Genomic DNA, 14,003 nt, shown 5'->3' on the forward strand with positions numbered 1-14,003 from the left:
ACCTTATCTATGTGGGCCCAGTCCTTTATCTCCAGGCAGTTTTTATGTTTTTTTATTTTATTGAAGAGTTGAAGTATTTTCCATTTAACCCTTGACTACTACATACTCCATTTTGAAGAACAGGAAAAGATAAATTTATATCCAAAAGAGATCACAAAGGGATAATTCTGTACATTTGAGGCATTTCCTAGAAAAGAAGTTGACAGTCATCATCATATACATTCTCAATTTTTAGGAAGGGTCATTGTTCACAGATTGGGTTTTCAGACCAGGAAACTGAGGAAAAGAGAGAAATTACCTTAACCAGTGGTATCTGGAGAGGCGAGCACAAAAGGTAAATTCTTGGGCAGTTCTTGATTCCGTAACTGACAGAAGAACCTAATTCTGACCATATGTATGGGTCTGTTCAGAAGGGCATGTTTCTAAAGCTTGCTGGCAAAGGCCTTGAAATACAGTCTTCCTATGTTTAACTAAGCTTAGTCAGTGGTAGTTATAATCTCACACAATAAGAAAGGAACAACAACAACAACAACAACAACAACAACAACAAAGGTACACCAGGTGAGACCAGGAGAGCTGATTCTCGGATAGGTGGGTCAATGGGGTCATCTTTGGATACGATCACCTGGCCTAGTTCAGTCACAAGTGATATAAGGGGATAAAGTAGAACTTTCACAGACCTACCCCTGCTTCTGGCCACTTGCCATTCCCTTATCGAGAGCGGGTCAAGAATCTACAGTGAGAAAGTGAACTTGGAGGTTCGAAGAAGGGTGTGGGCCGCAAGAGGGCTCCCTTACCTGTTTCCCTGAACCCCTGGCTTCCAACAGTATTGACATAGGTATTGAACAAATAAAGATGTTCAATGTCCTTCTGGGGAGTTATGGTTACAGATTTAAAAGGAAGAACTGAGCTTTCATAGCATTAAGACTAAACCAAACTTCACGCTTCATTCAGTATAGTTCCTGTGTGCCCATGCTTAAGGAGATGAGACAAAAGAGCAGCGAATGCAGCTGCTTTCTTGCCTGATGGGTCCTGCCATATTAGACCATGAGCTGCTGTGGCTACAAATGTGGATTATGCCCACTCTCTGAAGCCTTACGAAGCACCTTCCCTGCACATTGCTGAAGCTGGCGGTGCTATGAATCACCTGGCAAGGCTGAAGATGGGCCTTGATGCCAAGAAAGCCTAGGGTAAGAAGTTAGAGTTTGATCTCATGAGAACAGTCCTATCATGTGTCTTAGGAGAAGGGTAGTTCTCCAGAGCAGAGAGGTCCCCCAGAGCATCCTCTCTTCCCCATCTGTGGGAGACTCCCAGATTTAATGAAGGCTCTGGTCCAGACGCCTAGGGGCCCTGGTTAGTGTTTCCCTGCAAAGGCTCAGGGAAGTCAAGAGCAGTGAAGGGTGACCTCAGTAAACCCACACACAGTATCTTCTTAACACACCCTGGTTCCCTTGGCAGCCAGAGTGCTCCTAACCCACCTCCTAAGGGCATCAGTGACAAAGCCCAAGGGCAGGGCACCCAACTTCACATTCAGTGGGTGTCTTGGCACCACACTCCCCCCACACACCGAATCTTCTCACCTTGCCGGAAAGAGATGTACACCTGCCTCTCCTCAAACTCCTGGACCTGCCGGAAGTTGTTGACCATTTCTCTGGGGGATGGGTCATCCACGTATGTGTAGTACAGAGCAGTCTCCAAAGCCAGCAGCTGCAAGGGGAGCAGCAGAAACATACCCCATGGGCAGAGTGATGCTCTCTTGCCTGACCTCACTGGGGAAGAGACCTCTGGGGCGTGGCAGGAGGCACATCAGAAAGCCGTGGGAAAGCCAGAGAACTGCTCCCCTCCCCTGCTGGTGTCTGGTCGACTGGGCACCGGGTGAGCTGGTCTGTCCCCTCCTCCCAAGGCTTGGAGGGAAGTTAGTGCTCTTAGCTGCTGGGTGGCGGAGGGACTCCTCAGCCTCTCACGGACACGGCATTCCTCTCATGGGCCCGATTTGGAACCCAGCTCTAAGTTAGAGGGGCCTTAGGCTTATTCTGATGGTCTCATCAAAAGGAACAAAAAGGAGGAGGCAAGCGTTTCACAGGTCCTCTGACAACTGGTTCCACAGAATTTTCATACACCCACATAGATTATATAATCGGTTTCCAAGGTGGTTTCTAGGTTAGGGTATTACTGCTTCCCTGCACATTTCATCTCTTGATTCATCACTTCTTTATTCCTGTCCGCCTACCTGCTGCCATTTATCTACATTACTCAGATCAGTAGCTCATAGTAAAAAGAAGGAGCAACAGTGAGGGCCTTCCTGGATGCGGGAAAAGGGGCCAGCGGCAGGGTGGGCCCGGAGCCCGTGTGTGGCACTGCCCCGGCCATGTCTCCTGGACAGCCAGTTTTCTTCTTGATGAATTTCTGGGGAGCAGAGGGATGGGCAGTGACCAGGAACTCCAGTGTGACTTTGGGGCTTAGCTTTGTGGCCAACCAGTGGGCAATCCCACAAGCTCCCTCATCCGTCTACCCCTCACTTTCATCACCTGTAAGATGCGAGGGTCGGAGATGATTGCTGAGGATTCTGTGCCCCCAGTTTTGCACTAGACCACGAGCTTCTTGAGGGCAGAGACCGCCGCTTACTCACTGCTGCAATCCCAGCCCTCTGGTTTGTTACACTATCTAAATGCTCCGTCTTTATTCTGCCCTGTAAAGGAACCGTGCTCTCTCCCGCCACAGAGGAAACACCATCCAGCCACTGAGGGAAATATTAGGAAATGCAGCTTAACAACTTGTTTGTAAGGAACTGTGGAGACAGGTTCATTTTCTTAGCTTGACTCGGTAACTCCACTTTTGAAGCTCAGCCTGTAATTTCTGCCGTGCTTCTAGGCACCTGCGATATTTGAAGAGGTTTGGCTTAGCTGTCAATGAAACTCTAAGTGAGGAAACCAAGTTGGGGATTATGAGCTGGGTGACGGCAGGGACCGAGGTGCCACGTGGTCTCTGACTCAGGAGGGCACAACAGTTACCTGCTCCTGGGAAATTTGCACAGGGTTCCGGAAAACCGTCCAGAGCACGGTGGGGTGGCAAGGAGGTGTGGTCAGGGACCCTTTGTAGCGATAGTACTCATCGGGCCTCTCGGGAAGCAGCTCTTCAATGCTGAAACCTGGAATGAGCACTTCTTGGCCTGGAGAGACATGGTGGGGAAATGGTGTCAGGCTTTCTCCCCACGGCAGAGGTGCTGCTGGGCCTATGACCGAGCCTAGAATATGAAACTGCCCCCCTGCCTTCATTTTTCTTCAGGTCACATGGGAGTGACTACCTCCTTCTCCAACAGAGGGCGAATATGCATCCAAGGACCCCTTACCTTTGTATCTTACATCTTGAAGGTGCCTGAAGATCTTGTCATAAGATGGATTGAAGGAGCCCATCTGCAACAGAGACGGGGCAGGTTGAACTGGGACAGAATTCTGCCGGCTGAGCCTTGTTCGACCTTTGCTCATGAAAGGGCTCATCTAGGGGTATATAGTTGCCGTTGCCAAGATCCTCCCTGGACGATGCACTTTACCAGGACAATTGTGAAAGACCCCTGGGCTGTTAGGGATTTGGGGTGATGGTCCTGTCCTCTTGCGTCTCAGGATGCAAGGTGCTGAGCAATCAAGGCACTGGGGCCTGCGTGTCCCAGGGCAAGGAATATAGCTTGTGCTCCTGATTAGCAGGCTGTGAGCCTGAAGGCCACAACTAGCGTGTTCTTTAACCAGAACTTAAGGGAGCTTGAGTTCACACAAGCCAAGTCAGGCAAGTAAGCATGTTGAGAAACGAGGTACATGTTGTCTTATTAGGGAAAAACATGCAAGCAAATGAGGAAACATTCCCATTTTCTGGGATTAAGGAAAGAATGGAACTTGGATATCAGGAGTTGTGTAAGGGATTCAGGCATCTGATGAGGCAGCACTGAATGATCCCCATCCCCCAACCCCCTATAGATAAGTCCTATCCAGCTGGGCTATTCTGAGCTTTATGCACAGGGCTCATAAAGCTATTCTGAGCTTTATGCAACTAGGGCTCATTTTTTCCAATGTTCCAAAGGACATGCCCATTTCTGCTACCCAGCTAAGTGCTGCCTCCAGGCCAAAAGAGAAGGTACCCTATGGGGGAATACCTCAATCTCTAGAGGCAAGATACAGCCAAAATGAGAGTGAGCCCTACAACATCCAACAGACAGGTCCTCATGGACCAAATGCTGAGTCTGATACCATCCTGGCTTCCAATTTTTTTTAAATCCCTCTAACCATCTCTTACCTCTATGAGAACAGCTAGGACGGCGAGGCCCTCTGACTTGTTACTGGCAGTGCTCGTGTTGGGGTACAGGTCCGAGTTATAGTGGACGAGATGCAGCTGCGGTGGGAGAGAAGCTGCTCACAGGAGGTGGACGACTCCTGGGAAGCCTTGGCTTTCGCGGGAGACTCAAAACCAGTGGGGAGGACACAACCCCTCTATCCCTACCCCAGGTAGCTTAGGCCTCTCAGACCCTTTCCTTCATGGCCTCCCCAGTTTTCCCTTTTCCCTCATTCCTCCAGACCGAAAACTCAACCAGGGCAGACTGTCCATCTTATTCACTCATTGTATTCGTGTCTGATATGGTGCTTGTCAAGAACCAGGTATACAATAGATATTGAATGAAGGAATGAATGAATGGGTTTTTATACTAGCCACAAAAAAAGCTTGGGTACTTTGGAGCACTTTTCTCTTCTGATTTCTTTCTTTCTTTCTTTCTTTCTTTCTTTCTTTTTCTTTCTTTCTTTCTTTCTTTCTTTCTTTCTTTCTTTCTTTCTTTCTTTCTTTCTTTCTTCTTTCTTTCTTTCTTTCTCTTTCTCTCTCTCTCTCTCTCTCTCCCTCCCCCTTCCTTCCTTCCTTCCTTTGTTTCTTTTCTCTCTCTCTCTCTCTCTTTTTTTTTAGAGCCGGAGAAAGACGGGAGGGGGCGGCAAAGGGAGACGGAAAGAGAGAATCTTAAGCAGGCTCCACGCCCAGCGCAGAGCCAGATGTAAGGCTCAATCTCACCACCCTGAGGTCATGACCTGAGCCGAAATCAAGAGTCAGACTTCAACTGACTGAGCCACCCAGGTGCCCCGCTCTGATTTTGTCTACTTATTCTGGAGCCTAGGGGAAAATGGCCTCATTGTAGCTTGTCCAGCCTCAGCCGGGCCACTCTGCCTTTGAAATGAAGTAGTAGGGGCTGAGGCAGGAAACCTCCAGTGGTAACTTAATTGCAACTGTATCCACAGTAGGACACGTATTTATCCCTCAGGTGGGAAAAAATTACAGCATGGTTCTTGTACAGATTTAATCAGCCATATTTTAAGATAACAGAAAACAAGAATGTTACTCCCTGAATGTAGATTCTTACCTTTACAAAATAAAATTCTAAGCTCATTTTTTTTCAAAGCAGGAATTACTTGTCATTATTAAAGTGAAGAAAAGAGAACTTGCTGAGAAATCTTGGATTTAAAAAGTCTAAGTATTAAGACATTGTTATGACAAATCAAATTCTGACAATGTTTAACCTAATTTTTAATCCAAAAGATGGTGTCACCTGTCCTCCAAAAAATATTAGTAGATAGGTCTATATACATGATACACATTTTTGTTGATTCTTTTCCTCTTGGGACTATAACACATTGAGATTTTCTCTCTTCCTTTTCTTCATCTCTTTTTCTGTCTTACGTGGTTGTAAATAGAATTCAAGCATATTTTATTGAATATGGCTCAATGTTCCTCACATTTCAAGTGACCCTTTCTAATTTTTAAAAACTATACAAAATTTGGGGCGCCTGGGTGGCTCAGTTGGTTAAGCGACTGCCTTCGGCTCAGGTCATGATCCCGGGGTCCTGGGATCGAGCCCCGCATCGGGCTCCCTGCTCGGCGGGAAGCCTGCTTCTCCCTCTCCCATTCCCCCTGCTTGTGTTCCCTCTCTCGCTGTCTCTCTCTGTCAATTAAATAAATAAATAAAATCTTTAAAAAAAAAAAAAAAAAAAACTATACAAAATTATTTCTTCTTTTAAGTAGTCATCTATTAAAGATTTCTTAGGAGTTCCTATTTCACCATCTTTCCGTGTGAAGGATATAGCCTGTTGCGTTGCCTTATACCGTGTTAGCTTGGCCCAGCTTTGAGAAATGGAGACTTCTTTATGGTGAAACCCCTGAAGGTCCTAGATCCTTAGTTCTTATTATACCTGCCCTTTGAGCTCGTGGTCTGTTTCACCACTTTTCTTACTGTGTTCAGATTAAATCAAGAGGAGGTGAAGACTAATACAGACAGAGGAGAATTCCCTGCTGAGTTTAAGAGAGGCTTCTTTATAGGACTCAACCCAGAAGAACTGCTACACTTTCAAGGACCCTCCATAGAGAATCTGCCACTTTTGGGTCACCTTGATATATTTTCACTATTATAGACATGTACGCTCCATCTTCACCAGGCCCTTGGTGACGATGTGGCTTAAGAGCAGAAAACAGAGTAACTAGAAATATTTTTAAATGCTCAAACTCTCTCAGCCTACACCCTAGCTCCTTCTTTATTTCCCCTGGGTAAGTAGAAGCCTCCACATTGCAATTAGCCTGAGAGAAATTGCAGTCCTGGAGGTTCAGAGATGGGCCTGGTTTGAAGTACGTGCACCTCCAAGAGTGCCATCCTATTGGGCCAGAATTATAGCCCCTCCACGCTTGTAACTTGACCTGTAATTAGCCTGAGACATTAAGCAGTTTAGCAGTTAAGAAGAGAGGAGAATGGTCATGTCATTATTTACCTGGCTGATCAGTAGCATTTATCTCCTTGTATTTATTGCCCTGTAAATGTTCAGAACCACACCCCCAAGTTCTATCCCATGGGAGCTCTGAAATGGAGCAACTCGAGCACCCCCATGTCCCCCCCGCACACCTGTGGGGCAGGCACAATGCTTCACTCCTCCTGGTTTCTTGTGGCCTTTTCGGTTAGTGCCTCAGAGCGACACAACACAGTGCTGTGCTGACATCCCAAACTGTCCTCATCGCATCTCTCACTGCCCTGATGTCCTGTGTATTGTAATGCCAGTCATCCCTCGGCTTGTGGCCAAGTAGAAGAGTAACCCCGGGGCCCAAGGTTCCAAGCATGTGAAGAAAGACTGAGAAGTTTGGGGGAGCAGTTAGCCCAGTATGAGTCAGCAGTGGGATACGCACAAAATATTATATAGAGTGGGCTTCCTGAAGCACATTCTCAGATCCTCAGATCCAACTCAAGTCTAGGGTAAGAAGCTGCCCCAACTGACGATATCTTGAGATCTCTAAGCTGTGTAACACTGATCAAACCCTTATAACCAGGGTCATCCACTGTTTTTCCGTTGACTGCTGTAGCTCACACTTCTAATAGGTTTTGGCCCTTGGCCATAGGCGGCTCCGTTGTATTGGGGTACATAGATGCCGTAGTCAAGGTGTTATTATGTGCTGGGGATGACCTGTGTTGGCCGGACAAGCTGGTGGGATCTTGCTATGTGCAAGCGGAGAGGCGATGTCTAGAAAAGCAGCATGTGCATCCTTCTGGGCGCCCCCCCCCCGGGAGCATTGCCTTCTGAGCAGCGTCGTTCGGTAAACGACAGAGAGACAAACTCTGCATGTTCAGGAGAGGAAGGGGACCAGGACACCGCAGATGAGCTGCAGGTGGCTGGAGTGGCTCTACCTTGCTGTGCTGCTGACAGCGCCAGGGATGGGGGTGGGGAGCCTGAAGGCAGCCCTTGCTCGTGCTCCGATCTTATTTGTCCACCGGCCAGGTGGAAGGGTGCCAGACCACCCAGCGCCAGGCAGCCTCTGCCAGCCCTGCGGCCCCACTCACCTCGGCGGCGAAGTGCTTCCCTCCGACAGTGTGCTCGGAGCCGTGCGGGTCATTCTGGTTCCCCCAGTGCAGGTGGAGCTGTGTGGCAGTGTAGCGGGACCGGAGGCCCTGGAGGTGCATGTCCGGGGTCAGGTTCAGCCTCACTGTGGGGAGTGGAGCCTTCAGAGCCCTGGCCCGCTGAGCACTGCCTGAGAGCAGTTAGGGAGGCAACACCTGCCCGGGCCCAGACAGGAGGCAGGTGGATACAGCGAGCGGAGAGACACAGGCTGAGGATCAGAAACCTGGGCTCTTCTGAGAACGGCCCCATTTCCCTAAAGCAATTCTAGCAGCACCAGCACCTTCTCAGCTCCCCTGGGAAAAGGACAGCAGGAGCACGAATACTAGACCACCGGGTGGTTGTTTGGTTTACATCCCCATGTATTACACACCCAGCTAGGAAGATCAAACTGTTAATGAAGTATCTGCCAAGCTGTAGAATAATATAACAATAGCAATAAAAATTACTATTTATGAAGCATCTCCTGTATTACAGATCCCAACATACGTAATCTCTAGTCTTCATGGTACCCATCAATATGCCCGTTTTCCAGACAAAAGCTCAAAGAGGTTAATATTCTTACTCAGAGTGTCATGACTCCTAAGGAGTGAAGCCAGGATTCAGGTCCAGGTTTGTCTGACTCCAAAGCCTGGGGGACCCCACAGTGAATCACGTGGCTCCTGGAATATTTGAGCCAAGGGGCCAACGGGCTCAGGCCCGTACCCTCCCCCTTCCCAAGAGATGTGCTTCTTCTGAGAAGTGCTGCCCCGGCAGAGCTGCCTCCAGCATCCCCTGAATGAGTGGTCCAGGCATCCCTGGGCTCTCCCCCACGCCCTGCCCCCACCCCTTCTGGGTATTTCACTGGAGCCCCCTCCCTGCCAGATGGAAGAGAGCAGGCCAAGGAGCTGAGGGATGCTCAGACATCCCCTTGCAGATCTTAGAGGTATCTCTCTCACCTGAATGGCCATCGTTGATCAGGATAAACTGCTCGTTGGCAGAAACATTGTAGCCTTGGAACCCCAGGGGCACAAGGCTGGCGTCGTACTGGAGGATGTCACTGTGCAGGTCTATTGGGGACTGCAGCACACCCCCACATGACGGGTACTTCTTGGACCAGCTCTTCTCCCCATCGGGACCTGGAAGCGGAGATTCAAGCCCAAAGTTTAGTCAGTTTTCCACAAATGTTCTTTCCTCACTTTCTAATCCTGTGTTCAATACAATCACTCCTTTTCTCCTCTTCGTCCCCACAGGGATATTCTTCAAGACCCAGAGATCTCAGCCTACTGCTCACTTGCTCTTAAAGTGATGTGGGGAAAGAAGGACTCTTAGAGCAGCCCCATGCCAAGGACTAAGGCCCACCAAGCTCCGTTTGAATTTTACATTGTTCATATTTTGACACAGTACACATCCTCTCTACGCGAAGACCTATTGATTTTCAGCAATTTTGCATCTGTTTATGGAGCACCTATTATTAGCAGGAATTACTCAGGGTCTCGGGTCCGCCGGGTTGAACACAACAACAGGGCCCCTGCTTGCCCAAACTTGCATCCTTTGGGATACTTCAGGCTGGAAAAGTTGGTGTAGGACTGACCACAGCTCCAGATAGGTCTTTGGGGCTGGTGGAGGTATGACCTTCCTAATAGGAAACCCTTGGGGACATTGACTCTTGATACCCACATCTAGAGCAAATATAAAACCCAATCTGATAGGGATGCTTGAAAAATATCAAGTAATTATATGCCTGGAATCACAGAGCTCAGTGCAAAGTTTATACTGGGAGAGTGTGACAATACTATAAACTAATGCCAAACTACCAGTGAGCAGGAAGAGACTTAAAAAATAAATCCTCCAGGGCTCAGGCTTCTTGCTAACTACCGGGTAATTGTCCTTCCTCTGGAAATGGCAATAAACCCTCCAATCCCACGTTCAGATAAACTTTCTTACTCCCACAGGGAAAAAAAATCTTTAAAGAATGTAAAGCTGTGTTTAAAAGATTATCTCCCGTGGTAATTAAATGGATTTTCAGGTGGAGGTTTCCCCAGAAAAGCAAGTAATTGGCATGTCGTGGCTCGTTAGGGTGGAACCATGGTGCTCTGTGGGCTCTCTTTGAGTTGGGACCCAAGCTTTGCCATCTGGGGTCCATTCGTCAGTATTTCAGCACCAGGAATGAAACTGGAGCAGAGGGCAAAGGAACACCACTTCTTCTGGGAACCCGTCCATAGACAGCAGCACTATTTCAGAAGAGTGGACGTGTGTACACTGGCCTCACAGAATCCCGGCTCCCTACCCCTTGTTCTCTAACTAGGAGACTTCATCTGAGAGTAAGGAGAGTTGGAAGAAAAACTTGCTATGAGGAGTTGATCCAAGGTCTGGACATACACGGTAGAACCCTACCAATTTTTCAGGCTGTCAACCTTTGGATATGCCTTCTTGGAAATGTTAGAGCTTGAAGGGATTTCAAAATGTCCTGTCCAACCTTTCACTGGACACCAGTTTTCTCACTTGCGCATGTCAGAGTCTTCACTGAGCTATATTTTAATTTTCAAGACCTCAGAGCCCTGGACTCAAAGCAACTCAACCACACCAAGATGGCAGAGAGAGAGGGTAGCAAGAGGACACCGAGGTAAGACCATTACTCAGCTGAGGACAAAACCGAATTCCTTAGGGACAGCAGGAAGCAGAGATGGAGCAGTCATGAGGTATCATGCAAACCCTCAGGTCAGGAAGCAGCACAGCTCTGGGGTGGCAAGCCTTCTAGAGTGCAGGCTGCCAGCCTCTTTGTTGCTCCCAATGACGTTTGGACCCACGGCCAGGGTGGCAGAAGCTGCCGGCCAGGCACAAAAGGAAAAACCCCGTAAGTGAAGAGGTACAGCAATGAGATGATGATTTCTCCTTGGACACATGACTAAAGGGAACTGGGTTAGGACTTTCTCTTCCCAAAACAGAGGTTCCAAAAGGTTTCATGAAGAGGGCATTCTAGTGCTAACTAAACTAAGAACTCTTTAGGGACAGGACCATCTCATTGTGATCGCTGTGAACTCACGTTGTGATTAGGGTCACACACATAACAGGCATTTGGTAAACAGTTTCCCCAAGAATAAAAGACCCCAAAGAACAGAGAACTTGGGAAAGGTCATCAGGAGGAATTTTTCTTTTTCATTGTGCCCTAAATACTCTTTATTGGAACTAAATACTCTTTATTGGAACTGACACTGGATTAGGTATTTGGGGGCAAGGAAGTGTTGGCAAAACCTTCTTCAGAAAGAGAAGCAGCTATGTCGGATGAGAAGAGTCCAGAAAACAAGATCAGCGCCAGCCATCCCACCACCTCAGTGAGTGACCTTGAGCAAGTCACATTCCCTGCCTGAGTCTCCTTTACCCTTCATACAAATGAGAGGATTGAACACCGTGTTCTGGAAGTTCCGTTCTGGCTCTCAGCTCCGAGATGCATGGAGATTACTAGGACTAAGCGCCTCCACCCTCTGTATCAGGCAAGTTTGAATGGGTTGGAGAGAGCCGCTCATGCCAAGCAGCTGGCTCCTGGGCATGTGACAAGGTGCCTGGTGGGAAGCGGCTGTGGGACTGAGCGCAGGGCACTGCTGCTCCCGGGGCGGGCGAGCCCCTGGCTTCAGGAACCTGCCGCGATGTTAGCTGCCGTCCCCACTCATCTTTGAGCACCAGCCACAGCCCCTTAGGGGCAACAGGGTCTAAAAAGCCTTTTCTACTCCTGCTTTATTATTATTATTTGTAGTAGTTTTGATCCTTACAACTCTATAGGATCAGCAAGGCAAAAATTGTACCATTTTATAGATGAAGAATTGAGATTAAATGATTTGCCCTAATTAGACCTTGGCTTAGTTACAGAGTTATCTTGCCTGGGTCACAGAATCTCCATGCCCTCCTGTTTTAGAATTTATCCAGGAGATTTGGGGCATGCCTGTTTCCTCCCTCTCCCATGCTCTTCAGGAAGGCAAGGGCCATATCACGTTCATCCCTGCCTCTCCCATAATGCCTGGCACAGAGCAGGCCCTTACCTGTTTGCGGAGCTGCATTCTGAAGCTAATTTTGTGCTTGTTCCTCTCCAGGGAAGCGTGCCCCTCTATTAATCCCCCTTGCTTCCCTACCACCCTGTATCATTTTTTTCCCATCAAAAAAGAAAAGAAAAATTAGGTCACTTGCTCAGGTTCAAAATTTACCTTCCTAGCTTCCTAGTTTACCTGCATGAGGATGTGTTCTGTTTGGGAGCACTCAGTGAGAAAGAAATCTGGTTTGCTGCCCTGTGGCCTGGGAGATGGCCTGCGAGATGGCCTGCCAAGTACGGGGCTTCACAGCAGTTCATAAGACCCCCCCACCAGCACGGGATGGCCAGTGTCCCCTTCCTGCACGGCTGGGGACCTTGGCAGAGCAGCCTCCCGCCTTCGTGGCTTGTGAGTGCGAGGGGCGTGCGATGCTGTGTGGGTGGGCACCAGGGAACCAGTATTGAGGTGCTGTCAGTAGACCCCTTTTGGCCCCCCACCCCTGGCCTCCGCCTGGGGGATGTGTGACTTGTCGCCGAAGTAACACTGGCCTTTTGCAGGCAGCCGCAGCCCAGACTGTAGCTTTTCAACTTGGTCTCAGCTTCCACACTCATGCCAAGTGCCCCGGTGCCAGGAAACCTCACTTGGGACTAACTCTTCCAAAAGAGGCATTTATTTCCAGCTACCATAAAAACTCCACTTTTCTCAGTTTTGACTTTGCCTTTCCAGTTAATTGGATTCCTCACATGATCCTGATAAAGGAGATCATGTGTATCTCCCAGTTTGTTTTTCCAAACAAAGTCAAAGCATTATTTCTTTCCAGCTCATGTTTTTCTGTTTTGAAATGTGACAGGAGATTAACATGGCCCAGCTCAAAATGCCTCTTGTGATTTCCGATTGGGAGTTATGAGGCCCAGGGTACAAGGTCTGCATTACCCAAGGACCAGAATTTTTGTCATGGAAGATTTCAAATACATACAACAGCAGAGAGAAGAGCAAAATGAACCTGCATGTCCCCCAGCTTCGACAACTAACCATTGGCAAAAACAGATCAGCCTCATCAATATCGCACCCACCCTCCTCTATCCCTGGATAATTCTGAAAGAAACCCAAATCGTTTTCATCTGTACATACTTCAGTATGTGCCACTAAAACATAAGGGCCACAATGCCATTACCACACTTAAAAAGTTAATAATTAATTCCTTAAGGTTATCAAATCTCATCAGAATTCAGTTTTCTAATTATCTCATCACTTTGTAATGGTTTATTTGTAAGCTTCAGGATTCAAGTAAGGTCCATATATTGCAGTTAGTTGACGTATTACGGCCTAGATCTCAATTTGATGGTGGGATGCCTCATCAGACAACCACTGGCCCCACTTCTTCCAAGGCTCAAAATCTCAGAGCCAGGTTGGCTCTGTCCATCCTTTGCCCTCAGTCAGTCGTGGAGTCCCACGTTTCTGTTACCACCACCACCTCTACCACCTCAGGACTGGCCCTCATCATGTCACACTGCACAGGCTTCCTGCAGGGTCCCTGCCTCAGCCTTTCCTGTTCGCCGCCAGCCTCCTTTCTTGTGGTGACAAAGTTTAACCAGACGTAGCACCTCCCTGTCTCCGAAGCGTGCCCGCCCCACCCAACAAAGCAGAGCAGAGCCGTAGCCATCTTTCATGGCCTGAAACACCTCAGCCTGTCAAGGCCTTCAGTGGCCCCCACGGTCAGGCTGGCATCCCGATCCTCAGAACAAGTTATGAACTCGACCTTCACAAACGTTCTTATGCTAAAAATGTGCTTAAAATGCCGCCCTCTTTCCCCTTCACCTTTCCAAATCTTGTCCTGGTTTCAAAGTCCAGCTCAAGTCCTGCCAAAGCTACTCCAGTACTTTCTCCCTGCCCCCGACCCCCGACATGCTGGGGGTTCACACTGTGGTACAGTGATGGGAATGCTTGTTTAAGTCTCGTGCATGACTGCTGTCTCCGGACCAGCACCTCAACCTGCTCCAGACTAGAACTCTGTCTGCGGATTTCAAAGTCCTTTTGAAGACTACAGCTTTTTGTCACATCCCTCCCGCATGTCTGACATAGCGGCCCTTACGAAACACTTAAG

General features: G+C 48.4%; 2 protein-coding genes across 4 annotated transcripts in view; one reads left to right on the top strand and one right to left on the bottom strand.

Annotated features, from left to right (window-relative positions):
• The window catches only part of APH1B (aph-1 homolog B, gamma-secretase subunit), a 74,452-nt gene extending 62,454 nt beyond the window's left edge, over positions 1-11,998 (top strand). The window contains exon 7 of the mRNA XM_032417132.1: positions 9,131-11,998. The gene's annotated coding sequence lies outside the window, so the exon portion shown is untranslated. The remainder of the gene's footprint in view (positions 1-9,130) is intronic.
• Positions 1-14,003, bottom strand: part of CA12 (carbonic anhydrase 12) — a 52,414-nt gene that overhangs the window by 10,156 nt on the left and 28,255 nt on the right. For all 3 annotated transcript variants that reach the window (XM_032417129.1, XM_032417127.1, XM_032417126.1), the window contains exons 3-8: positions 8,837-9,016; positions 7,844-7,986; positions 4,285-4,380; positions 3,350-3,413; positions 3,012-3,169; positions 1,581-1,707 (exon numbers count right to left, since the gene is read on the bottom strand). In XM_032417129.1, the coding sequence (XP_032273020.1) occupies positions 1,581-1,707; positions 3,012-3,169; positions 3,350-3,413; positions 4,285-4,380; positions 7,844-7,986; positions 8,837-9,016 (768 nt within the window). The remainder of the gene's footprint in view (positions 1-1,580; positions 1,708-3,011; positions 3,170-3,349; positions 3,414-4,284; positions 4,381-7,843; positions 7,987-8,836; positions 9,017-14,003) is intronic.

The sequence above is a fragment of the Phoca vitulina genome, unplaced genomic scaffold (genome assembly GCF_004348235.1).
Source record: "Phoca vitulina isolate PV1807 unplaced genomic scaffold, GSC_HSeal_1.0 scaffold20, whole genome shotgun sequence".
Classification (NCBI taxonomy): domain Eukaryota; kingdom Metazoa; phylum Chordata; class Mammalia; order Carnivora; family Phocidae; genus Phoca; species Phoca vitulina.